A 27,885-nucleotide genomic window follows, 5' to 3' on the forward strand; every position below is an offset into this window, starting at 1 on the left:
GAGAACTGAGAGGGGAACGTGCAGGATTTGTTATGGGAGAGAAAAGGATCCCCTTCCTCCCCTTCCTCCCCTTCTCCCACACCGCATGACCCAACAGAGGTGTGCTTCCTGTGGCCGAAGGGAACTGTCTGAAGTTCAGTTCTAGAATGCTGAGTCAGAATGTAGTGACAGAAGGAATCATTCCAGTGTAGTCCATTTGAGATTCATTTGCTGAAGTGAAATTTTTAGTTGTTAACTCTCTTCTGTCATTTTCACCCATCCTGACCATCAGTCCTTTTTTTCCCCCCAAACAAAAGGTGATATGTCACCTTGTAATAGGAACATAGCAAAAATGAGTCCCTAATGCTTTTGTTTCTATCCCTCTGTGTGCTGTGTCCAGCTTTTTATTAGCAGTATAGGAGAACTGGGCAGGTGTCAGACATTGGAGGAGCTAAAAATAACAAAGGGGGAAGTTTCAAGGTCTCCAGGTCATGGAGGTGCCTTTGGATTTGAGTTTTCAAATCTCAAAATTTTTCTGGTGGAATGGTCAAATGTGGGACAGACTGAGAGGGCCCTTATCTCTTTTCACATTTAAGCGCTTTTTTTTTTTTTTTTTTTTTTTTTTTGGTATTTCAAGGTAGGCTCTCACCCTAGCTCAGGCTTACCTGGAATTCACTATGTAGTCTCAGGGTGGCCTCAAACCCATGGTGATCCTGTGCCTCCCAAGTGCTGGGATTAAAGGCATGCACCACCATACCCAGCTTCCCATTTAAGCTTTTTTATGTATAGGGTGTTACCATATATAAATATATACATATTTATATCTTTAAAACATATATATTTAAAACACATATATCTAAATAATATACATATACACCCATGCATATGAATGTAGTCATATTTTATATATTCTTATTTTTCTTTTTATTTAAAGTTAATTTCATTAACAGATTAAGTTTGCATTGATTCATGGCCCCTGCAAAAAAGTGAGCCTAATTGCTCTAGACAGTTATAGAATAACTGGAAAGAAATGTATTTCTGAGAACGCTCATATATTAGGTATATATACCTGATAAAAATAAATTTCTTTAATAAAGTATCATATATACATATATATGACTTTCTTTTAAAATTGTTTCACTAGCACAGTCTCCAAAATAAATTCTAACTATAGCAATTTTATTGTCTCCTAATTTGCCCTCTAGGTTGCTACTTATTTTATTTGCCAAGAAGATAGCTCTAAAATAGGAAAACTGGGAAGGTGGAAGTCTTAATAGTATCATTATTGTTCTGTAATTTGGAATTGCAAACTTTCAAATATGGGATGGAAAACTTAGAAATGAGCAGCAATATTGCTGTTTTAGGAAGATCTGTTTCCTGCATTTCTCTTATTTTTCTTTCTAAATATCACACATCCATGCACATACATGTGCAGTGAAAGAAAAAGTGCTCAAGTTTATGTTCAAGAACTCAACGCCTTTGCTCCGCAGTCTATCATGGCTTCCTAAGTGTTGTGTACTATTAGATGAACACGTATTTGACGTCCTGTAATAGCCCACACACTGGACCAACAAGTCGCTGGGGAGAGATTAAGGGAAATTCCAGACCCAGCAGACCATAGCTCTCATGGCCGCGTGGGGACACACTTTTGCCAGTGACAAGGCAAGGTGTAACAACTCTGTTGGTCATGTCATGGCCTAATTACACTCTCTTCAGGTTGCAGATCATTGCCTTGATGGGCCACAAAAAAGCAAATAAAACCCATCATTTAAGTAGTGCCATCAGGGCCTTTTGGCTATTAAGGGTTTTAGAGGAGAAAAAAGCCTGGACTTCCTACAGATAGGTCCAAGTATGTTCTCTAAGGCCTGTGGGTAAGCCATTTCCACTGCAAATAAAGACCACAGTCTTCTAGGAACATAGAAGATAACACACTCAGAGTACAATCTTAGCTCATGAAACATTTTAGAGTTAACAATAAAAATTAAATCCTTCCACTTCTTTGCTATGTTTTTTTTTCCCCCCCATCTGCTATTGTTGTTTGGTTTGGTTGGTGGTAATTATGTTTATTTTTTGTTGTTATTGTTGTTGTTTTGTTTTTTGACCCCAACTGTAATCTTTCAGAATAATATGCAACTTTTCACAGAACATCTTCACTGACCACTTTAAGGGTGTCAAAGCAAGATCTGATTCTGCCCCTGCGAATGCAAGCTCACTTCTCCTCCAGAACGCCGTTCACATGTGGCTGCTAAGTCACTTATGTGTTGCTGGTGCGGGCACATCCATGGAGAAAGTCATTGACAAAAATGAATGACTTAGGATTTTCTCCCCAGTGTGGATCACAGTGATTGACTACTCTGGAATTTGACTGCCTTTAAAACCATAGTGCATTTCATACTTAATGAGCACATGAGACATTTTAGGAAGGACAGAAGGGGTACTGGGGGTGCTAGGATTTGGGTGGCTCACATAAAATCAAGAGACTCTTAAGTAGCTGGTCAACTCTATCATTGCTTCTGGGTTCATGTGTTTCATACATTTTAAGTTTAAACATAAAGCCAAGCATCCACTTTTCCTTAAGTATAGTCATTTCCATCAGAATGCTCTGGGAAAAGATGATAAAAGGGTACCACACCCCTGATAACCTTCACCCATGGTACCACTAACCTCCTACTGTCTCTTCTTCAGTGCCTTAATTATATCTCTTCTGAGCCTAGAACAATGGCAACTAGGTGGTTGGTAGATATTGGAGGGACTAAAATGAGAAAAGGGGAAACTTCAAGGTCTCTAGCTAAGAGAGATACCATTGAATGTGAGTTTACAAAACTCAGTAATTTCTGGAGGAACAGGTTGAAGGCCCTTATCTCCTTTCCCATCTAGGCTGTTTAATGTAGACTGTCTTAGCAAAAGGAATTTTGTGTGTGTGCAATGATTCCACATGTATCATGTACTCCTTTTTAAAAGGGGGTCATTCTACTTCTGCAGGGCTCTTTGCTCACTTCATCTGTTCACTTGTTAGTTCATCTGTATGCACATCTCAGCCTCCAACTCACCACAGACTACTGACATATGTGTAACATGCACTAAAACAAAAATAGCAGGGAGAGAAATATGCATCTCATTCTAGAATAGTATTTTAGAACTGGACTTGGTGAGGAAACTTAGACACTCATCTCCAGCAACTGCATCATCCTCAGTTTAGTAAACAAAATAAACTTGAAGAGAGGCAAGCCCAAGATTTGTGAATTTCCATCTTAATAATTCTTCTATATATAAGAGGAGGCATTGAGTAAGCCTAGAGACAAAATAATGTGCAATTACTAGGAATAAACATATATGTAATTATTAGAATACTTTTATAATTATAATCAATTCACATAAATGTATAAAATGATGAAATCAGTGGCAGTGGGATTTACATTAAATCTAACATGGCTAGCTATTCCAAAGCCAGAAGAATATGTTCAGAAAGTATTCACAAACATGAGATGATTTCACCATGTGAGATGGTGCTTAGACCCATCACAGAAAGTACCCACATGCATGAGATAACTTCACCATGTGAGGTGGTGATTAGACCCATCATAGGACTTCTCAGGCACTCCTGAAATTGTAGGAGTTGTGGAATTGCTCTACAAAATTTTCATTTATTGATTCTTGTCATTGATATGTTATTTTTTCTTAAATCTTAGCTGATTATTTTTAAACAAAATCCTTTGTAGGCTGTCATTTTGGGAACCTGTGGCCCTTTTGTAACAAACAAATGTCCCAAAGTCTCAAAATAGAATCAATTTGACTTTGTCCCACTTTGGTCATGGGGTACCCTAGCTATCACCTGCCCAGCTAGGAGACCAACTCTCAGGCTGTATGGATGTTTCTCATAGAGATCTTTGCAGTGTTTTTAGTGCACATCAGTGTGTCTATTGAATTCAATACCCATAGCCTTTGATTCAAGATGACTCTACTACAAACAGGACAGATATTCAGTTTTATAGAACAACATCAACACAACAGAATTAAGAAGTCAAGGAGATACCAGACTCTTCAATAATAAACTTTAACACTAGTAGCATTTGAGGGGAAAGGACAGTTACAGCCTGGCCTCCCACCTACCCACGCCAGAAGTTTGCCCTTAGACTTTCTATTTGGCCTTCTCAGTTTCCTTTCAGCAGTACAGGCTGATTACTGACTTCACTTATCTCTTAGATTCCAGTGGGTGATTTGTTAGAATAAAACTGCAAAAGAGAAGAGATCTCACCTAAGGTAGGAGGGGCAAAGAAGTAAAGATAATATATGGCAAGTCACAGAACTAATTTAAATACACCACCAGCTGAGGTGATGGGAGTCTGTATTGTTGGTCTGTGGATACCTTAAAATACAAGTAAGTCTGGCCATATAAGAAGAAAAGGTGCATTTTCCATGCTATTCCTTCATATGAGGAGTTGTTAGCAAAGCATATTTCTTAACATTCCTCTCAAGCTTCAATTATACCATTCCCAAAGAGGAATCCAAATACTCAATTATTCTGTCTCTGAGAACGTAGACTCACAGCCATAGTAAGAAGTCCCCCCCACACACACACCTAGAAACATCGTACCCTGCTACCGACTGAAGAACTCCCACGCCACTTGCCCAGAGAAGAAGAACCTCAAAGAAAGTGAGATTTTAGGCCAAGACTACTACATTCATTCTCCACCTCCCCCACTTTGCAGCTTGTTCATGTGACATGCCTCAGATTTCTCAACTTGAAAGATGGGAGTTATGAGAGGGGTTGTAAGTAAAGTAAAATGATAAGGAGGAATGACATTTAGCAATCTCCGGACATAGTTTTAGGGGGACCGCTAACTGGTTTAATGCACACTAAATGTGCACAAGTGTAGCCTCCCTATTTGGACTCAGTGACTTAGCATTTCACCGCTTTTATTAAATTAACCAAACCTCCCTTGTCCCACAAACCTTCCCCTATGTAACCATCTTCCTAGCAGTGGTGAGGTTAAACATAAAAGTGGTAATGAACTTGCAGATTGCTAGGGAAGGCCTGCCAAACTTCTCCATAGTAGTAACTGAAGTCACAGCTCCCTCACAGGAGCACCTGCAACATAGAATGGCCAGAGACCTTGTTAAATATATCGATTCCCAGATCTCTCTCATGCAAACTCTGATCTAGATGGTCAATGCCAAAATTCAGGAATTTAAATTTTAACAGACATTATAGGTAATTTCCTATTTTCAAAGAACTTTAAGAAATCCCGGGGGCTGGTGAGATGGTTCAGTGGGTAAGGTACTTGCCAGGCATCATAAGGAGCTGAGATTGGATCCCCACCCCAACACCCACATGAGAGCCAGACACAGTGGTGTGATTATAGCACCGTAGAGGTGAGGCAGGCAGATCCTTGGAACATGCTAGATAGCTAGTCTAGCTGAATAAAGTGAGCTCCAAGTTCGGTGAGAGATCCTGTCTCAAAATAAGGTGGAGTGTTACTTAGACAACCTGGCATGGTGGCACACACCTTTAATCCCAGCACTTGGGAAGCAGAAGTAGGAGGATCACTGTGAGTTCAAGGCCAGCCTGAGACTACATAGTAAATTCCAGGTCAGTCTGGGCTACAGCAAGACCCTACCTCAAAATAAACAAACAAAACAATGAAAGACACCAGGCATTCTGGTCTCCCCCTCCCCACCCTACCCCCACACCACACAAAACAGAGAGTCCAAAGTAGCAAGGCATTCTTGGCAAAATAACTGGTAAAGATAGAATTAGATGCAGAGTCAGAAGAAAAAAAATACCAAAATTATTCTTTCTCTTAAAGATGTACAAGTTTTCACTTTACTAGGCATTTTTAAATTTTCCATTTATCTTTTTATTGTTTTATTATTTTTTATTTATTTTTATTTATTTGAGAGCAACAGACACAGAGAGAAAGACAGATAGAGGGAGAGAGAGAATGGGTGCGCCAGGGCTTCCAGCCTCTGCAAACGAACTCCAGACGCGGGCACCCCCTTGTGCATCTGGCTAACGTGGGACCTGGGGAACCGAGCCTCGAACCGGGGTCCATAGGCTTCACAGGCAAGCGCTTAACCGCTAAGCCATCTCTCCAGCCCAAATTTCCATTTATTTGAGAGAGAAAGAGAATGCATGTACCGAGGCCTGTTGCTGCTGCAAATAAACCCAAGATGCATGAGCCACTTTGTGCACATGGCTTTTTGTGGATACTAGAGAATAAACCTTGGTCCATCATGCTTTACAAGTGCTTTTAACCACTGAGTTAGAGATGATTATGGATTCAGCTTGAAAACAGAGAGGCTCACCGTGAACATCCTCTGGCACTGGAACTTAGAGCAGAACAAAACCCTGGCAGCACCCTCCCAACTCCTCCATGTAAATCAGCAGGTGCTACCCATTCAAGCGAACAAGGTGCTGCTCAAGCTCAGATGCACGTGACAATTGCCTGGAAAGTGTCGAGACATGACCCGTATTTGAGAACAATTTATATAATCTCCCTGGTCCTGGGTATAACTTGGTTGCCAAGGGTTTTCCTAGTATGCCAGGTCATCACCCTGTACAACCAAGGTTGAGAGTGATTCAGTCTGGCTGGCTGTATCAGCTATCTGCAAGGTGTAAACTCATTTGCTTCAAATAAGGTGGAACTTGAAATTTCAGTCCTTGGGTCTTTATGGAGAGTAAAAGGCAGACAAGGCTTAACGTAAGGAAGTGGACCCTGCTACCAGCCAGACTACTTTCTCCTGTGAAAGATGCCCCACGCCTGCAACACTCCAGCCATCTAACTCTCCCTAAGCTTGCCTGGGATAGCAGACTTCATGGATAGTTAAGTTCATCTCTCTTTGTTCATTTGAGGTTAATGGCTTCACAGACACAATCAATAGATTATTATTTTTTTTATTTTTTGTGAGCCATCTAAATGGAGTATTTATCCTCAGGTTCATGGTAAAATGGCATGGTATGGTCATCATAGACACCTACATGAAGACTGACTCTCAGAACCTAGTGTTACTCCTGTGTTGGTCCATCACATGGGCCACCGTCCCCAGTCATTTTGGCGGACCTCTGCTATAATCTCACTTGGAAATCACTGATGCAGCCTAGCTTGGAGGGTGGGTAGACAATACAGCCAGACCTCACAGAGTTAACGAGCTCTATGGAGAGGCACTTTTCTGACATTTTATGGTGACCTTCCCGGAAGGTTATAGGATTGCTTGTGTGAAACTAAAACCAAACAGTATAAAATAGACAGGACTGATGCTTCTCCGATGGCCAGCAGTTTTGAAAGTTCTTTTTGTCACTCATCCTGGTGTGGCTGCCCAGCGCAAAGCATTTTCCTTTCAATATCCCATAGGTGGTAACAGGCCTTGAGACACGTTTTACCTCATAGAAACCAACTTGGCCGATTCTTTTGTAGAAAGTACGTTATCAGAGAGGAGGTAAGCTCCTTTGTTCAGAAACTTCCTCCAGGATCATACAAACACTATGAGAAAGGCCCAGTTACTCAAGAGGCCCAAGAAGGGGAAGGATGTTGAGGGCAGACTGGATAAAAGAGAGAGACTATATTGCAAAAGAAAAGCTATGGGCGGGAGGGGACAATGTATGTAGGCTATACAAAGAAAGGGGAGGGAGAAAGGAAGAGAAGAAAGAGAGAGGAAAGGAGGAAAGAAAGAAAGAAAGGAGGGAGGAAAGAGAAGAAAAGAGCAGTAGGGAAGATGTGAGAAGAAGGGAGGAAAAGCTGTCGTAGATTAGGGCTAAGAATGTCAAAAGAACATGACCAAGGGTAGTATCCTCTTGTGTCAGATCACGGAAGGCCTGAAGGTCAGAGTCTTTGAACACCGCCCGTGGGGCTTGTTGGGCCAGTTTTATGGGTTCATTTAAAACCCATTTAACACCCATGTGGGTTTTCCACAAATGACTTTGCTCAGGTCTGGCACCCAGACTGGCTCCCTGGGAGCCATGCAGGAGCCATACACAAGCCAACAGCCTCTTCTAGACTCTGGGCTAGGTAGTAGCTACAGATTCCTAAATGAAGTCTCCTCCTCCCCCTGCCCATTTAAATGCTTCTTCAAAATGCCCATCCCAAGTCAGGCGTGGTGGCGCACACTTTTAATCCCAGCACTCGGGAGGCAGAGGTAGGAGGATTGCTCTGAGTTCAAGGCCATCCTGGGCCTACAGAATGAGTTCCAGGTTTGCTGAGGACCACAGTGAGACTCTACCTCATAAACAAACAAACAAACAAACAAGTCCCCATGGATCAGCCAGGGGCCATACTTGGTGATGGCTGTGTTCTGGACGTGGGTGAGCACCCTGTTAACAAGTCATTCTAACATTTGTTGAGCGCACCCTGGGACCGCCAACATGTAGTCATGTGAGCGAAATCTTACTAACCCTTAGGTAATTCAAACACAGACAGACCAAAACAAATACCCCATCACAGTATCACTTTTATTTTCAGATATGTGAAGTCTATTGCTCTTTAGTCCTGGGGAAGCTAGGGCAAGAGTCTAAAGCAAGAGTAATGAGTTTCAAAAAATCTAGCAGAATAAAGATGTAGCAAAACTCCAATGAAGTGAACTTTTATTATCTTATAATAGGTGATAGAAGATCTTAGTTTGGGCTTTTGATAGGTAGAAGAGACACTAGTCTCAGAGCATGTATAATTTTGGTTGGATTTTATTGGTGTAGAGGCAAGTAAAATTTTCAACTGAATGTTAAGTTTTAGGGAACATTTTAACATGGCTCTATTTATCTTCCAGGGTAAACCTCTTACAACAATAAAACTTTCTTAAGATGTTTTGAAATATTAGAACAGACAAATTATACTAAGACAAAAAAAAATGTATTTAGCTGGGTCTTGATCCCTGTGCATAATGAAAATCCAACAAATGGGAGCTCAGAGAGTGCCTCTCTGCTGGGGATTTTGAGACGTTTAAGATTCGAGCTAACCTCACTGGGCCATTACACGCTGTCTGACGTAGTTGCTGTTATGTCTTGGGCAACTAACACTACCTGTGGGTATGAAAACCTTATATTGTGGGATTTCCACTGCTGAGAACATCTTAAGAGACTTTTATCATCTTTCTGGACTTGCCAACTCAAGGGTTAAATAGCACTTCCCAGTTTTATTTTCTTCCCTGTATTACACCATTTGAGAATACTTGGGCAAATCAGGGTTTAACTGTTAAGTTCTCTCACTTTCTTTATATAACAATCTAGTTTGTTAAGGAAATTATTACCCATAACCTGACACCATATAACATTCTCTCCTAGACTGACAGCATATTTTTTTTCTTTCCTGTAAGAAGTATTTTTGGATAGCATACTATATAATAAAGTCTACAATTTTACAATATTCTTAGCTAGTTCTAGTGTACTCTTTTTCCTAATGATAGTCTACATATTTTTTTTTCTAATTCTAATCTCCTTTTACATAAAAATCTATGCAAAGCACAGTTTGAAACAGCCTGTCCTTCGACACACATTCTGGCATGATGTCTTGGTAACATACAATATTAATACCCCATCAACAGCTTGTACATGATCCCTGTTCTGACACCCCACCCCATGGTTTTAAGTTTCCCGCATGCCTGTTTTGTGGTCTTTCTACGCTCTCCAAGTCCAAGGTACATCCATGCATTTCCTTGCAACATCCATGGAGACGTACCCCTTCCCACCCTTCACCCGTGCACATGGAGCCTGTTGCCAGAGAGCACGTTTCCCCCTAAGCGAGCAGTATTGTGAATTTTATCTTCTCTTCCAGAAATCAGTTCGTCTTCGTTGCAACAGATGAAATTTCTTGTAACAGCTCTGCAGGTAACAAACATTGCTACTTCTTGATGCATCCATCCGAGTCAGTATCCTTTTCCCCCCTTCTTCACATGCTGAAGTTGCTCACTGTAGAAAGTTACTTGAACGAAAGGGAGAAAGAGCAATCATAGACTTCTGAGGACAGCTGAAGCCTTTAGGCTCCGCCATATAGAAAGACCTTAGGCATTTTGCTAACTCTGATGCTTTGAGTTCCGATTTGAATAATCCATGGTCCAGAAAAATAAGATGATGGTGAGAAAATCCACAATAAATATCTAATGGGATAATCAGTATTCTTACCATAAAATACTGATCAAGGGAGATTAGGAACATAGACATGTGCCTCCCGTGTTTTTTGACATATTATATCTGGGTTCACTGACATTGAAATGTGAATTATTTGGGATCTTTATAGAATATTATAGGCCCTAACAGACTCCATCCATAAAGCCAGTGGCATTAGGGAATATAATTATCTCTGTCTTATAAGAAGGGGATCGTCATTCTATTAGCTCTTAAGATCCTCTATTTCCTTTCCTTCAAAATATAGCTCAAGTAGGACTTTACAGAGATGACGTCTGTCTTTGGCTTTGAAACCAAGACATTCGTGAATGAAAATTGCCTAGTTGCATGATACGCCTATCAAAATAATGTCTGTCTTTTTGCTTTGATGTGGTTTAGAACAATTATATTTGGAATTACTTTTTTAAATGCCAAGATAGGTGAGTGCCTTAGCTACTAATACCTAATTTCTTTCTTTCTTTCTTTCTTTCTTTCTTTCTTTCTTTCTTTCTTTCTTTCTTTCTTTCTTTTTTCTTTCTTTTTCTTTTTCTTTTTTTTTTTTTTTTGATGGAGGGGAGAGTTTAAGGGCTAAGCTACACCAGAGGACTAGGAAATCTTGCCAATATGGTGCTTTTGACCAAAAAGGAGACAATAGCTCTTGCCTACTGGCCAAGTGAGCTATTATTTGCAAAAGCAGACCTCACACACCAGCCTTACACATAGACCATTCATCTGCCACCCATCACCTTTTATCAGTGGAGCAGTAAAGAAAGGCTCCTTTGCTGATGCTTCACTTCCAGGTGTAGAGTCTTTGGCGAGAATGATCAAAAGGAGGGAGACAGTTGGGAGTACTGGTGCGCCTGGTCCTCTCTGTCCTGAAAGGCAGGGCCACCTACATCTCCACATCCATGTCAGCTATGGGATCAGAGTGAGCGTTGTTAATGGGTTGAAGTCTGACCCCATGCATCTCAGAGTTGTGCATTCTCACTTTCTAAAGAAAACACTTATTCCATTCTCGTGAAGCCCCATCGATAATGACCCCTGCTCCTTCCCCCCACTGATGTCTAGCCCCAAACATCTCTGATTCTCCTGGTGAAGAGGTGGAGACATAACTAATACTCCACTAATGCTTAAAAGCTGAAGATGGAGTGGCAAGGAACTGTTTCTGGGACCCATGAATAATGCACTATTTCCAGGAGAGATGGAAGGGGGGAAGCATGGTGGATTAAAGGTATCACTGAGTATTGTTTGTGGATATGTTGGCATATGAGAGTCTCCAGTGTCCCACGAATGGTCCAATGTGTACAAGTTGTTCCAAATTTTGACATGTTAGGCCAAAATCTGAAAATTTACTATACAAAAGGTAGATATTGACCCTGTCCAATGTTTTAACAAATGCTGCTTTCTGAGCATGTTATCCACATGCAACAGATAATGCAATGAGTCCAGCTTGGGTTGCTACCTTCCCAGTGTTCTAGAGAAGGGCTGATTAGCAAATTCTTACTGAATTCTTATGGATCACATTTCAAATTAAGAAAGCGGATGCTATTTTCTGATGGCTCTATTAATAATGTGCTGCACACTTCATGAGTTCCCATTCCAGCTCATAATTTTGAATTAAGCAGAAAAACACTACAGCCATATCAATTAGATGTCAGATTTTCCTGTAGCCAGCCCACCTTCCACATAGAATGAGAATTAAATGATTGTCTTCTAGGGCATCTCCCCATGCATGCTGGGACCCCCCTCAATATGCTTACTTACTATATAGCACAGACTCCCACCTACTTGCCAAAACAACCCTGCAAGGCACAGGACAAGTCTGTTACATCTGCATAGGTATCCATGCAGTGTCAGGGCTTAACAACAAGCAAGTCGTCACTTCTCAAAATGAGACAAACATTGACCCACTGAGGATGAGCGGGGGCTCTAGGTCTGATCCTCAGCATTGAAAAAAATAAAGAAGTAAATTAAGATGCTTAATATCTCAGTTTGCAGGGCTTGGTGGATTTTCTAAGTGAAATTTTAAAAAAGACAGACTTTACGGGAAAGCAATGAATGGTGGCCAATACAACAAGGCACAGTTTTTGCCTGTTGCTCAGGGTAGAGCTGGTGAAATAAAAATCATTTAAACAGCAACAGCGACACCTCACAGTTTTCCCTTAAGTTCTCTGAGGCAAGGGGATGCATTCTGCTGGAGTCATCTGCAGATGAAGCCAGCATGTTTGTCCTCCTTTTGCCACACCAGAGAAACATGTCCTGTTAAGTGTCTGTTGTCTACAAGGCCATGTCTGTAGAGACATTGTGGTCCATACTCAGTGGTTCTGACAATGCTGAGTTGTTTCAGTTGGCTTGGTTTTTCTTCTTTTTTTTTTTTTAATTAAACATTTAGAAGGCAATTTGGTGGGCATAATATATCCATTTAGCCACATGACAGTAATACCTTCCCCCTACCTCTTCCAGGCTTATGACCTTTCCAGTCATGAGCTTTTGACTAAGTTTCAAATATCAGGCATCTCTCCCATGGGCCTGAAAACTAATCAGAGAACAGTTTGTTACCCCCATAACAGACATGCAGCTATTTTCCCAGTGGGCAGTTCTTGCCCAGCTGGCCAGTTGTATAGCTCGCAGGATTATCCCCTGGTTAAGACTGTTGATGACTGTTCTCCCGTAGCCGGCTGCACAGCACCTTCCAACACTGTGACTGCAAGTCAACTGGAAGGCGACGTCCAGCTCAGCTCTCGTTCTACTCCTCAGAGTCCTATGTTGGTTTCTATTTTGTTGGGTTGATTCTGAAGGGGCACAATGAGGGATGATGCGTTTAACAACAGGGTAGAAGGCGGCCAGTTGCACCTGTCTGGGGAAATTGAGCCACCCATTATTGCGTACATCAGGAGTCTTTGATCTTCATGCCTCTGTGATACGTTCAAATATATCTGAGGATGGATGAGTGATGATAGAATGAGATGGGTCTTCTGTGAGAATGGAAGCTGAGAAGCAAGTTACTTATCTCAGTCGGTAGCAGGAAATTCAAAGCCATGATTATCTATTGTGGTTTTTCAAATTTGTTTGTTTGCTTGTTTACTTATAAGACAGAAAGAGGCAGACAGAAAGAATAGGCACACCAGGGCCTCTAGCCACTGCGTATGAACTCCAGATGCATGCACCACTTTGTGCATCCAGCATACGTGGGTATTGAGGAATTGCACCTGAGTTCTTAGGCTTTGCAGGCAAGCACCTTAACCACTAAGCCATCTCTCCAATCCATCTGTTGAGTTTTTAGTATGTGTCAGAAGTGGTTCTAAGCCTTGAGATCATAGGATTAAATCATCCAGGATGATCCTTCCATGGAAAAACCTCCATCCTAAATCACGGAGAGGAAGAAATGTAGATATGCTTGCATCTGAAGTTGAACAATTCCTGATGAATCAAAGAGCAGAGGAGAGGTTGGAATGTAAGGGTTCACTGTCACTTTAGAGTCCATGATGACAAATGGCTCCTGTGATGGGGGTGACACTGGGCAGAAATCTGCATAGAGTGAAGGCATGAGCTACTTTTAGAGTCGAGAGTACTTCCAGTTGATATTGCAGCCTATGCAAAGGCCTTGAAGTTGAGGCATACTAGAGGTTTCCAGTAGCAAGACATTGACATCCAGTGTGGCTGGGGCATGTGATTAAATTGAGCATCAATAACAGGAAGAGAGTGAGGAGCCAAGGCAAAGGCCTGGAGGCTGTAAAAAAGTATCTCAACTTTTAGTTTAGCTCGATGGGAAGACCCTGGAAATCTGGTTTAGCTCTGAGTAACATCTGGTTTAGTTCTGAGTGTTTAACATGGCTCATTGGAGTTCCTTATGCAGACCAGACCTATGGCAAGAGCAGAAAAATGGTCATCCACTGAGAGCCTCTTGCAGCTGGTCCTGAGAGGGATGTTGCAAGCCTGTGATGACACATGTTCATGAACTTCCCACACATTCTTGCTTTTGAACCAGATTTTGGTGGGAGAACACACACACCCTGGTGGTGGTGAAAACAGGGTGAAGTCCTACCTGTTACGGGTCCATGACTACCCTCTTCCTCTCTGACCACACCACTAGACCACATTGCTAGAGAGTCACAAGGTGGAGAAAAATCCTTCAACCTGAAGCAATAGCTGCCTCCTCTGTCAGCTTTGCTGAATTTGTCAGGATTTAACAAGGACTTACTGCAATTCACTGAGCGAATTCTGTGTGATAGAGAGCATGATAAATTATATATGTATGTATATATACAGTTATGTATATATTTAAGTTTGTAGAGACATGCATATACAATTTATCACAACACTCCAAAAAGGAAAATAATGTCATCATTTCTAATTGTAGATTAATTATACTATATATTAATAATACTCAGGCCCAAAGCAGTTTGGTAACTTACCCACAGTAACACTGGAGCCCATCAGAAGCCAAAGCTCATTTCAGTGGGTCACACTATCCCTACATGTCCCTTGATCTCAGAACACTGACATTAAGCCTCCAGTTAGAATTCTGTTTTCTCTATCTGTGCTGTCATGCTCAGGAAACTAGTGCTTGTGAGCTACAGGGTGGACATCACTGTTAAAACTGTGAGGGAACCAGATAATATAGAATAGCACCCAAATAGCTATCCCCACTGGGTATGATCTGACATGCCCTGTCCCTATCAGGCAGTGTGCATGTGGCGAATGCTCCTGTATGCCTGGTTCGGTGTGTGAGGCGGATGAAGGGGGCAGACTCCAAGATAGGCATCCTGTTGTACTTAAGGGAAGCGCACAGGCAAAACGAGTTCTAGGCCAAGAGACCACTCTTTTTGGACAAAAATCAGCTAATGAGACGATCTATGCCATTAAAAGTAACAGGCAGTGTGAAGAAGTTGGTTTCATCTTAGATCCCACTAGAGAAAGTTCCTTGGTGCCTTTGTCCAAGAGGGAAGGAGACTGGGTACACAGGAACAGGGGGAAGGTGTTGCTCTCTCCAGCAGCAAGGTTGACCAATCCCATGTCATTGGCACCCATTCCAAAACACCAGTGCAACGACCCAGCCCCATCCCTAATAAACAGGAAGCAGAAGGACATGGGGCAAGGGTAGGTGTCAGGAAAATGCTTCTGTCTAATAAGTATATGTGCACAGCTGTTGCAACTGCCCCTTGTGCGGCAGGTTACCATAGCATTTATTAAATAATTACACAATATCCAGTACATTCAATGTGTGCCATGAGCACTGTGGCTTTCCTTTACTCCCTCTTCTACCTGTGTACGTACACACCACAACACACACACACACACACACACACACACACTGCACCTGCAGTACAGCTTCAGATAACATTTAGAAGAAACTTCCAAATTGGCCATCCCTCTAATTGATCCTTCAGTAAGGTCTTCTCTAATTGTCTTCCCTGCTTTGGGCTGATCTGATTACTCAGCAAAGTTGCTGTAAAGACAATTGATTTGTGGTTAATTGGTCTGTTTCCAGCAGAGTAAGATGTGTGTCTCACTGGGGGAAGTACCAGGTGCTGAAGGGAACATGTAAGCAAAGGTACTTAGTAAAAATAATAATCCCACTTATTGTGAGCTCACTGTGTACAGGACCTTGTTCTGGGCTGGTGGTGTGCAATAACAATAAAATAGCCCCATAAAAATAAAAGTCTTTACCCACTTACTTGTGAAAATTAACGATGTCTAGATAGCTCTGAATTAGCCTAAATAGGAGAATGCTCTATCAACACAAAATTAGGAAAAGAACCGTCATTATGAAATCTTAGAGGAGTGCATAAAATATATTGCCAAAGTAGAACCCATTCAGCTCCCCCCGTCCCACCACACACATACATATACACACCTTGTGAATCAAACTCCAAGTCTATAGAAGGAGCCCAAACGTCCACACATTGCACCAAATTCCCAGGTAATTCCACACAGCAGTGATCCAGACACACCTGGGCAAACACTAGCTAATCAGTCAGGAAGCTTTTTTATTAAGTGGCAAGGAGAACCTCAGAATATTTTTCAAGATTGATCCTCCAATTTTATGACCTCCAAACACAGAGATGTTGAGCCCCTGAACTGTGGCTGGTCCACCTTGATGCATGTATTTCCAAGTCTTAAACCCACACTGGACTCCAACAACTTAGAATTTGATGGTTAGGTAAACTATTTCATTCATTATTACATGTGGATTACATGTTGAAGTGATTATGTTGGGAAGAATAAAAACAAAAATAAAACTTACCTATTTCCTTTTTATTTTGCTTCTATAGCTTCTATAGAATTTAGAACAACATAAAGGGCTTATATTGTGGCTTTTCTTCTATGCCTATGGGACAGTACAGTTCCAACCATGTCCTGATGTCATGCTTTCATTTTGCCTCCAAAAAAGAGAAGTGTGTGTGTGTGTGTGTGTGTGTGTGTGTGTGTGTGTGTTCATGTATGTGGCAGAAGCATGGCTCTTACTTGTTATCATTTGGAGCCTTTGATCAACTTGCATGGCAGATGCCAATATCCAAGATTAACATGGTCATCCCAACCTAGGGGCAGCTCTTACATGTACACCCCCATCCCCAGAGAGATGCAAGAGACAGGGGGCAGTGGCTGCAGGATTATCAACCCGCAACATATGCTTGCTTCGTTGCAAGCTACCTGGTGACCCGTAGTCCCCTCCCCTCTGCCCTCACTACAGCCCTGTACCCTGAGTGCTATTGGGAGTCACCATTTTTGCCTCCATTCATGATGGAGACTGGCTGGGAGGAGGAGGAGGAGGAGGAGAAACTTCTGAGCGATTGAGCAGGGAAGTAGCAGAGGCGGGTTTGACTCTCGGAACTGTGACCTGGAGGGGCCCTCAGCTACTGCTCAGCGCTGCTTCTGTGCAGAAGTGTTACAGACCCCATGGAGGATAGAAATGCTTCTGTGATTCCCCGTGCGGCTCAGACTGCAGCTGGATGACTTCAGACACCGTGGGGACTTCTGCGAGAGTTCAGTAGAGCAGTACCAGACATGGGGAAAGTGAAACAGGATTTCCAAGAGGAGGAGGAGGGTGGCCTCCAGTGTGCCCACAGCTCCTTGACTATGAGGCATTCCATACTGGGCAAAGCGCAAGGCCCACAGTAGGACTGGCTATGTCTTCGCAGGTGCCAGAAAGTGGCTTCTCTTCTTGGCGAATCTACAGTCAGGATTCTTACCTTAAACCTGCTCCACAGATGAGGGCCAGGTGCTGTGAACTACATTGTCAGGACACAAAAATGCTATTTGATTTGCCATTGGGATGGCGTCTGTTGTGATTTGAATGTAAGCTGTCCCTCTCAGGCTCATGAGTTTGAACACTTGGGCCTCAGCTGGTGGTATTGTTTGGGAAAGTCACAGACCTCTTACGAGGTGGAGCCTTATTGGAGGAAGTGGATAACTATCAGGGTGGGGGGACTGGGCCTTGAGGTCTTATAGCCTCACCCCACTTCCTCTGCCCTGTTTCCATCTTAACCACAATATGATCATCTCTGGTTCATGCTCCTGTCACCAAACCTTCCCCGCCACGAAGCTTCCCTTTGAAGTTGTAAGCCAAATTAAGTCCTGTACTTCCTTAAGTTGCTTTTGGTCAAGTTATTTGTTCACAACATTGGGAAAGAAATGCAGGGATTTTTTCAGTTCTATGGGTTTGGAATTCATACGTGCAATTGTGCTCAAACACTTGTGTCACAGGTATCCATGTACAAAACAAATTCAATAGCTTCCACATAGACACCAAAGGGCTCAAAAGATGAACCCACTCTTCAGGTAGGCGGTGGATGTCAAAAGGTGTCCTAAGTGACTTCTGAAGGCAACTGCCAAGCCAAGGAAACGAATGGCAACCAAATTCAGTAAAAACATATGGAATCCATGTAGAGATGAATAGAAAATTTGTTTATTAAAGGTTTTGCTGCCTTTGAAGATTTCTCCAGGTGATACGAGACTAGTTTGGTTCTTCTAACGTATGTACCTTGAGAAGCCTGTAGGACATAGGAGTGTGGTCCTGCCCATGGTTATCAGCATGTCCATCACGGTGAGCATGGACGTAATCATACATGAGCAATGTGAGAACTGAGAACCCAGGCTTCCGCTGACCCTGCACAAGGATGTGAACAGAAGCACACCCTCGACCAACTGTCCCTCTTCAAATTGTTTCCCACACATAATGGTCATTTTCTGCTTAATACTTTCTTATGGCAGAAAAACCAGGATATGTAGCCGGAGGTCCTGAGAATGTATGATAAAACAGGCTGGTTGGTAACATTTCCCTACCCAGTATGTGGATAAGAACCGTTGCCCCTGGAAGATTTTTAACCAAATATTAGCCATTATGACTGGGGTGGTAGGCATTGAGGAAATTAGCAAACTGGACTTCCAGTTGTACCTGTGAAAAAGACCTTTCCAGAGAGGATTAACTGAGAGGAGAGGAAGACCACGCTGAACGTAACTGATGTCATTGGCCTACCCAAAGGCCCAGATAGAATGAAAGACAGGAAGAGAATGTCAGCTGGAAGAGTGTCTCTCTACCTCCTAAATGCTGTAAGGCCACCAACAGTCAGCATGGACAGAAACTTCTGAAGCCATGAGCAAACACAAGTCTTGGCTCCCGTTCAGCTCCACCAGACATCCTTTCACAGCAACAAGAAAGCTCATACACACTTCCTTACCTCCTCAAAATGGTGCGCACTCTTTAATCCCACAGCCAAGTATGACGGGATGGAATCTGCGATCTGAAAGTGCAGAGGTGTGGTCCTGAGGATTCTGGGATGTCTGGTAGGTGTTTATTTGCACGAGGGTAAGAGAATGACCAATCATTTTCAGAGAAAAATTTGAAAGCCCTTCTGCAGAACCCTATCTTCCAAACTTCTTTCCTTCACCCTTTGAATGCTGGGGCTTGTCCCCATTCTGAGTTCAGAGAAACATCACAAGCCAAGAGGTTTTTGAGATTCTGTAGACACAGAGCTGCTGAGAGATTTGTTACAAAGTTAGTTGTTTGGTTGCTGTAAAAAAAAAAAAAAAAAAAACGAACAAAAGCAACTTTAGGAAGGAAGGCTTTATCCGGCCTCATCACTGTGGGTAGGTCTTGTGGCAGAAAAAGCTTGAGGGAGCTGGTCACATTGTGTCTGAAGAGAGAGGTGCTCGCTTTACTCTCTCCTGTTGCATCAGTCCAGAACCCCTACCCATGAATGGCACTACCCATATTTAAAGTGAATCTGCCCACCTCAGTTATCCTAACCTAGGAACTTCCTCACAGATAAGCCCAGAGGTTGGTTTCCACTGCGATTCTAAACCCAGTCAGGGGCTGGAGAGATGGCTTAGCAGCTAAGGTGCTTGCCTGTGAAGCCTAAGGACCCAGGTTTGATTTCCTAATACCCACATCAGCCAGATGCACAAGGTAGTGTGTGCATCTGGAGTTCATTTGTAGTGGCTGGAGGCCCTGGCATGCCCATTCTCTCTCTCTTTCTCTGTTTCTCTACCCATCTCTTTCTCTCTTGCTCACTCTCTCTCAAATAAATAACTCAAGTTCACAAGACTAACCATCACAGCAGTCTTCTGTCTATGAATTCTTACTGTCTTTTGCTGTATTTTGATTCAGTGACAAGTATGGTCTGGATTCATTGAAAAGCATCGATGGCCATAATGTTCCTTCTGTATAGTAGATTGAGTGGTGACTGGGTGAGGGAAGGAAGGAACGCCATAGCTGGCGGAGAGCAGAAGGTCTTGGAGGTGACATGCTTTCTCTGGCCCTCCTCCTCCTCCAAGCAGAAGCTCTGTACAGTTCCTTCCGTCCTCCCAGTGGGAATCACTAGGAGCAAAACTCATGACCCAAACATGAAAAGACCTGGCGAGGAACATGTGTTCCACTTATGTCCTCTCTGGATGGAGGGAAGCTGCAATTCACAAGTAAATTAATTCTTCCAGCAGCAAAACAAGCCAAAGGGTTTTCTTTCCAATCATTTTGTTTGCATTTCAAAAATAAGAGTGATGAAGTAGGATGATACCTTGAAAATATCTTATCAGTTCCATTGAATTTCCAATGCTTCCCTCCCCATTATGTGTCCGTGCAGGGGTCGTCTCTGAGACAGGTCAGTTAGCCTTGTTAAGGCTCAGGCCTCAGGTCACCTTCTGCTGGAAAGAGAACAAGAGGATTTCCCTACCAAAGCCGTGGCTTTCCCGGCAGCAAGGTGTTATGTCACAACCACTGGGCCCAATGTGATAAGTGTGTGATCTGCTTGGATTCATTTACCAAAATACTTTACAGATGACACCTAGATACATACAGAGGACGGGTAAAGGTCCCGTTCAGCCTGGGGAGCACTCACGCGGCTCACTGTGGCGCGCCGGCTCTTCTGCGTGCCGGAGAGACGCGTGTGTGCTTTCTGGCTGTCAGTTGGAGTGGCCAGGCTCTCAACACCACACCGCACGGTGAACTTAATCTGAGGGGTAAGCATACTTGAGCCGCCTTTCAGCCCCGCGGGGATTCTTCCAGCCGTCTGTGGGACTGGAGGCATGGGGAGATGACGCTGTAGGAATCATAAGTCTTAATTGAAATAGAGGGAAGTTAATTAACACTGTCCTTACTATGTCCTTGGAAGAAAAACATGAAAGTGTCAGAACTCTGGTGTGGGGGACCAACACAGGCTTCTTGTATTTCATTAGCACCCAGCTTGTCAGAACTAGATTTCATTAATAACAAGTAATATTTGCATTTCTCAGTAGGGTAATGGAACACTTGAACAAACACAGGTTCACATTTCCCATTCAACAGGCAGCAGATGCGCGCATCCCACTGTAGCGTAACCTTAAGTCCAGGTACAATGATGCAGGCTCCAGCTGTAACTCCTGCGTCAGACAGATCTTGATTCTAAAAGAATCTGTAACTTGATTGCTAGAGGCACCTGTGACCACATTAGAACAGTACCTTTGGGGGGAGGCTCTAAAATCAAAACTCTGGCAGGAGGAAGAGACCAGCTTGGGGAATTCCACATAAGAAGACTCGCAGGGTAATGTCCTTAACCTTTGTGGGTGGATTTTACAAATATACCAGATTTCTTTCTTGGGCATTTCATCTAGGTACTTTGCAAAGCTCAGGCAGAGATGTACTATGTTGGAGTGGGGAAGCTGAGGTTCAGAGAGAGAAACTTGGCCATGTCAGGAGAGTGAGGGCATTGCAGATGCGCGACTTGAACTCAGACCCTTTTTGCATGTATATGTGTGTGCAGTATGCATATGTGTATGCATGTTTTCATTTGTATGGACACACGTGTGTGTGGGTACGTGCACACTTGTGCATGTAGAGGCTAGAGACTGAATGTGGGGTATCTTAATCTCTCTGCACCTTATTGAGATAGGGTCTTTCACGAGAACCAGGGCCTGCCCATTTTTCTAGCCTAGCTAGCCAGCTTGCCCAGGAATCATATCTGTGCTTCCAGAGCAGTTGGGATTACAGGCAGGCTGCCACACGCACCCAACGTTTGCATGGGTGCTGGGGAACTGAACTCAGGTCCTCCTGTTTAAGAGGCAAGCACTTTACTGACTGGACCTGACCATGAACCTTCTTTACCTCAGTGGTTGGCTCTTTCCAGGGCCTAGTGTTGCCTTCTTGTCTTAACTTGTTGGGAACATTAAAAAAAAAAAAAAAAAAAAAAGATCTAAAATCCAGGTGTGGTAGCACATGCTTTTCATCCCAGCACTTCACAGTCTTCTGGTAGGAGGATTGTCATGAGTTCGTGTCCAGTCTAAGGCCACAGAGTGGTTTCCAGGTTAGCTTGGGCTAGAGGGAGACCCTGCCTCAGAAAGAAAGGGAGGCAGGGTGAGGGGAAAGAGCCCCACTCATTCTTACAAACTATGATGATGAAGTGATCAGAGGAGGTAATTTTTATTTCCTTTGCTTAGCTTTTCCATGAAAAGATTTGTATGTTATGTCAGTAGGCTAAGATCCTGTGAGTTCTCCGGGGTGACATGAAAGCCCAGAGACCCCAAACTGTTCTTCTCAGGATCTCAAAAAGGGTGTTGAATGTCTAGAAGCAGCAGAGCTGTAATCTTCAGAAAGCCTATCCAAGAGAGCCCCTCTCTTGCTAGAATGTTCTGGTGGAGCCTAGTGCTAGAACTGCAGCCACGGATGCAAACGTCTTCCCAGGCCTGCTTTTCCCCTCTTCATCCCTTCCTCAGGCAGTGCCAGCCAGGTGGCCCCTGTCCACCTGCACCAAAGAGGTAAAGGAGACCTGGCCCTACGGGCTTGCAACAGAGAGGTAACTAAAATCATTACCGACATGTCATGTGACAGGAAGGAATGGAGGAGATGGCTGGAAAGTATCCCTCAGAGAGGTAGTCAGAAGAGAACAAGGCATTTGGCCTGAGACCTGAAGGTTGGAGAGGCTGTCCAGGTAGAAGAGAAGCCAGTGATCATGTCCTCGCCCCAGATTTGCTCCTGTCCGAGGATTGTGAAGGACACCAGGGTGCCTGGGGCATCGTGAGCACAGGGCATGAGGGAGCAAGACAAGGACAGACAGAGAGAGCAGAGGGAGACAGGAAAAACCCACACAAATTTGGATAGCAACCTAGAGTTCATGGAAAACCACTGAAGGGTTTTCAGTGTGGAAATAGTAGGGCTAGATTTATATGGTTTTATATTTAATGAGATAGGAAAATGTGTGGAAGGAATCTGAGGAACGGTGGGCAGATAGATGGTATAGGTATGAGCAATAGCAATGGCTTTTGATTGACGGGATATGAACATGGCAGAGTCATTGAGTTGCTTTTGTCAATTGCTGCTGTCATCTCAGGGTAGTAATACTGTGTGCGCAATGTAATACAGACACATGAACATTTCCTTTGACACATCTGGTGAGTGCGATCTGGAGCTAGGGAGAGAAAGAGTTGTGGTCTGATTATAGGTTGTGAGACGGTGGCATAGGGGACGACCCCATCCTAGGTCAGACCTTCACACAGCAGCCATCACTTCCGTTGAGGTCTCTGGGAGTTGCTGCCTGGTCTTATTAGGCTATGCTTAGCCCGCTCTGAGGCATCAGTTTGCTGATGTGCCTGGCATGCCTGCCACCAAAGCAATGCTCAAGTCCCCACCTTCCCTAATAACCTTGTGTCTAAACTATGGTGTCACACAAGGGCATGTTTAGAAATTAGCATTTGAAAAGAAGCCTCCTCACTTTCAGTGTGAGCTGACATGGTCCCTTTTCCTCTGTGGAAATGAAATTTATTAATCATAATAAAACCACCCTATTCTGAAGGTAGAGGTCACCCTGAGGAGAGAAGGAGGCTTCTCATTTGCAGGGAAGAGTGTGGTTCCGCTGGAATTCTGTCTGCCTTGGACGAGAATACTGCCAAATTGTTACCTTGGGTTTTGTGCAGAGATTGAAGCTATACCAGCATCAGCACCCAATAAGGTTCACCATTCATGAGTGAAAGAGAAAACAGTGGTAGAAGCTGTGTTTTCAGCCATTGTGTTCAGACTTTCTCCCAAAACTTGGACATTTCTTCTACAGTAAACCCATCCTCTAAATTAAAAGACAGTAACAACTGTCCTATACCTTCATACTCATTTTGTGAAGATGCTCTCATGTGCCAACACTTCACACATTTCCCAAAGTATTCTCTGATTTTTGGTTGTTCATGTAACCAATTTGTTCAGATGAAAGGTACATTAACAATAATCTTGTATGGGGGAGGGAGAAGAGCAGAGAGATGGATCAGTGTATAAAGATCCTTGCTTGCAAAGCCTGCAGGCCAAGGTTCAATTCCTCAGGACCCACATACAGCCAGGATGCAAAGTAGTACAAGCAGAGCCAGGAGAACTGTGGGCCAGCTAGTCTGACACGCTTCCGCAGTGACAAGAGATCCTGTCTCAAAGGTGGAGCGCACAACTGGGAAAAGTAGCTCTCTGACCCCCACACACATGTCACGGCACACATGCCCAAACACACATAAATAAATACAAAATCAATCAGTCCTATTCAGGACTGGGAGGATGTTCCAGTCAGTAAAGTGCTTGCCTCACAAACTTGAGGTCCTGAGATCAATCTCTAGGATCCACATCAAAAATATGCTGTGATCATCCATACTTGCCATCCCCATCCTGGGGAGGTGGTGAGAGGGTCTCTCTGGCCAGTCAGTGTAGACTACTTGGCAATATCTAGGTCAGTGCGAGACCCTATCTCAAAGGAGGTGGATGGAGTTTATGAGAATGACAGCTAAAGCTGCCCTCTGGTGTGCGTGTGAATGCGCACACGCATACATGCACAATAATCCCAATCACAGGGATTTTTCTAGACTAGTGACAGATCATTTTCTCATAAAACAGAGACCAATGCCAAAATCATCCACTGATTGTTTTCTTACCCTTCGTGGCATTCCCGTGAACCTCAGTAGCTTGAGACCAGGAGTCTTGAGTGGCTTCTATAAACACAAAATGTCTTTAAAAGCTCGTCATCCTTTCATGCCACCTTCTGACGCATCCTTACATCTGCCCTTCCACAGAGAGGAGGCTTTCATATGAAAGGCTATTTTCCATGAAAAGCAAAACAGAAAGATGTTGCAGTGAATGGAAGCAAGTGGGAGTTGACCAGGTATTAGTTTCACTGAGAAATGCATCTCAGATAAGCACCCATTCACTCCATTGTTACTAAGGACCAGGAGAGCCCTTTACTGCAGCGGAGTGCCTAAATTAGGTGATTGTTGCTCAGTGTCCCTGGAAACGGGCAAGAAGGGATCGGCGATTACAACACGCCCTTGGAATGTCAATGGTCAGTGTGGGTTAATCGGTTATTTCTTATTGGTAGGCTGATGTTTAGAAGGGCCTTCACTCAGCTTCTCTCACCTTCCCATGCTCCACAGTATGACAAGCGAAGTCAGAGCCGCCAAACGGGTGTTTTCCCTGGAACTAGTTGAGCAAGGACTCTAAAGGCATGACTTGAACCCAAATTTTCTTGTCCCTAGCCTTTGCCTCTCGGGGACATGGGTTGCTTCCTTCCTACTTTTAACCAACTATGAGAAGGAAGATTTTAGGGAAAATGTGGGGAAGATGAAAGTAGGCATGGAACAAAGTCCATCCACATTTTAAATCAAGGGCTTAGGCCTGGTAATGTAAACACAACATTTCATCCTGTTTTGTCCCTTCATTTTATTTTTTAAAAAGTCAAAAGCCACTGGCAATGCCAAGAGGCCCCACTGAACAGCACGTACCCTCGCAACTGTGAGTGTCAGTTGACAACACAGTATAACCTTTCCTCCCCAACACATAGCTCTCTGCCAAGGCAAGGGAAGCCACTTCAACCGAGTGGCGACCCGCCCACCCCAACTTCCTCCAGCCCAGACCAGCTCTGGCACGCAGCCCATAGGACCAGGCGGAAGCCAGGATCCAGCTCGCCCAGTCGTGCTTCCCTTCGTCCTCCTGCTCCGGCCTGCCTCTCTTCCTCCTGAGCACCCTCTCCATTAGTCACGTACATGACAGACTCTCCACGTGAGGCCTGCCTTCCAGAGAACCATCCTAGTAGATTTGATCAGTATTAAAACCTCACTCCCGAAGCCACATCGAGGGTGACATTTAGAATACTCAGTGAGTCAAACAAGCAAAGGCATGTGAAGCGGGTCAAGCAAGCAGGCTGCCCTGAGTGGCTCAGTGGTCGGCTTTGATCCTGTCTAGTTTCGTCACTTATTGATACAAACTCCCCGAGCCCTCACTTTGGATGGCATGCAACATTTCCATCCAGACACTCAGGAGATACCTGCTACATATGATTCCCTACCCTTGTTCATTTTTATTCTAACACCTCTCCTGGGTGCCAGAGAAGTGGAGGGTGAAAGATGACAGAGGAAGACAGAAAAACTGACTATTTCAGGATGGAGAAATGGCTCAGAGTTTAAGGTGTTTACCTACAGAGTCTAAGGACTCTGGTTCAGTTGCCCAGTGCCCACATGAAGCCAGATGTACAAGGCTGTGCATGGATCTGGAGTTTGTTGCCATGGCTAGAGGCCCTGGTGTGCCCTTCTCTCTGTGTAGCTGCCTGTTTCTCTTCCCCCCTCTCTCCAGTAAATCAACAAAATAAAATATTTTCTTAAAAGATAGGCTGTTTCGAATGTTCTAACAACCTAACCAAGGGTGGATGACATACTGGACAACTCATATCAACATTACACCAGGATTTTTGTCCTGAGGGGGTGTCCCATAGACCCTTCAAAATGTGTCTATTTGAGGACATTCACTCTTTCCCATTCGAAGGTGCTGTGCGGTAGCTGCACAGACAGATCCTTAAAACATTTCTGAAGGACCCAATCTCGTTTTCTCGGTGACACCCAAACCAGGAGAACAGTTTCTCTCGAGTGTTAAATTCCCTCTGGAGCACAGGACTGCTTTAGACCAGTCTTCCATCTCTATTTCCTGCCTGCTTCAGTCTCAGCAGTCACTACACTTGAGCCACATAGAAGTGATACTGAATGAGCATGGGATGTGTGTGCATGCGTGTGTGTGCACGCGCACACGTGTGTGTGTGTACAGACAAAGCTGCATACCTCAGGTACTGGTCAATAGCAGTATGCATATATACCAGCCATCACATAGGTTTTTAACTCTTAGAGACTGGATGGTTATGTTGGTTTGTGTAAATGTACCTCAGGATGTCCCAAAGACAAAATCAGCTAAGGACAGATTTATTTCTTCGAGCATGTCACCATCAGTAGGTGGTACACAACTGTGTACTTTGAACACACACATCCATACGGCCAGCTATGATCAATGGACTGCGAAATACATGGCACACATTTCTGTCATGTGCTTGAGTGGGGGACAGTTCCTGTTTCAGGATGAGTATGAACCCGTCCCGGGTGTCCTGGTATTTAGTATTTTGTGATTGGTATTGCCAGCTCCAGCTACAGATTGTTGCCCAATCTTTACCTGTGTTTCCCTTTCAGTTACGGACGAGTTTATGCTGCCGACCCCTACCACCACACACTTGCTCCAGCCCCCACCTACAGCGTTGGTGCCATGGTAAGTAGTGCATTCTCCTGTCCCATCTTCTTCCAGTGCCCCTTCCCTGCCCCCCAGCTGGGTCATAGTACGGGTTGATGGTTGGCATCCTCTCACTCTCCCTTAATTGAATTTGTCTCTTGTGCTAACAGCAGCTAAAATGCCACATTAAATCCTCCCAGTAAACTTGATAAATGTCTTAATTTCTTGGCAATGTAGTGCATGTAAGTTATTATATTTCTAATTTTGCAAGTCTCACCTAGCGAGCACTTACCTTAATGGAATAATTAGTCATTTTGATAATTAAATCCATCACTAACAGAATGTAGTGTCAACGTGGAACTTTTTTTTTCTTTTTTTTTCCCCTTCCCTCCTTTGCTGCTCATTCACATAGCCCCAAGGTTCCAGCCCAGACTTCACAGGAGCTAAGCTGCACCCTTCCAGGCCTCTGCTGTCAGGCAGCTGAGAATCTGACGGCCTCTCCTCCCCTTTTACAATTCATGTTTAAAGTCATAGTTGCCCAGGAGAGAAAGTAGAGAGAGAGGCACACTTTGTGTGTGAGCCTAGTATAGAAGAAATAAGAAAGAATCAGTTGGGTTGCGGGGTTCTCTTTTTTTGTGGGGGAGGGGAGGAATATGAGGCTTTGTTTGGGGAAGGGGGAGGGTGAAACGGGGAGGTGAGGGTGGGGCAAACTCGCCTGTACTTGTTCAAATTTCTATGCACAAAAAAAAAAAAAAAACCTCTTGAGTCTAGTAAAACGTGGCCATCACGTGAGAGCGTGTGCAGACATCACAAAGCTTGGCATGCAGTCTCCTGCTCGGGT

General features: G+C 43.7%; 1 protein-coding gene across 26 annotated transcripts in view; it reads left to right on the forward strand.

Moving 5' to 3' along the window:
* Rbfox1 (RNA binding fox-1 homolog 1) overlaps window positions 1-27,885 on the forward strand; it is a 1,978,359-nt gene that overhangs the window by 1,949,221 nt on the left and 1,253 nt on the right. For 14 of the 26 annotated variants that reach the window (XM_045161626.1, XM_045161611.1, XM_045161608.1 and 11 more), the window contains 3 exons: window positions 9,741-9,793; window positions 27,008-27,083; window positions 27,457-27,676. In XM_045161626.1, coding sequence (XP_045017561.1) covers window positions 9,741-9,793; window positions 27,008-27,083; window positions 27,457-27,598 — 271 coding nt within the window. In that variant the 3' untranslated portion in view covers window positions 27,599-27,676. Of the gene's footprint in view, window positions 1-9,740; window positions 9,794-27,007; window positions 27,084-27,456; window positions 27,677-27,885 lie in introns of those variants that run through there. The other 12 variants (XM_045161610.1, XM_045161609.1, XM_045161624.1 and 9 more) reach the window with 5 other exon arrangements.

This window comes from Jaculus jaculus, chromosome 11, assembly GCF_020740685.1.
Source record: "Jaculus jaculus isolate mJacJac1 chromosome 11, mJacJac1.mat.Y.cur, whole genome shotgun sequence".
Taxonomy (NCBI): Eukaryota; Metazoa; Chordata; class Mammalia; order Rodentia; family Dipodidae; genus Jaculus; species Jaculus jaculus.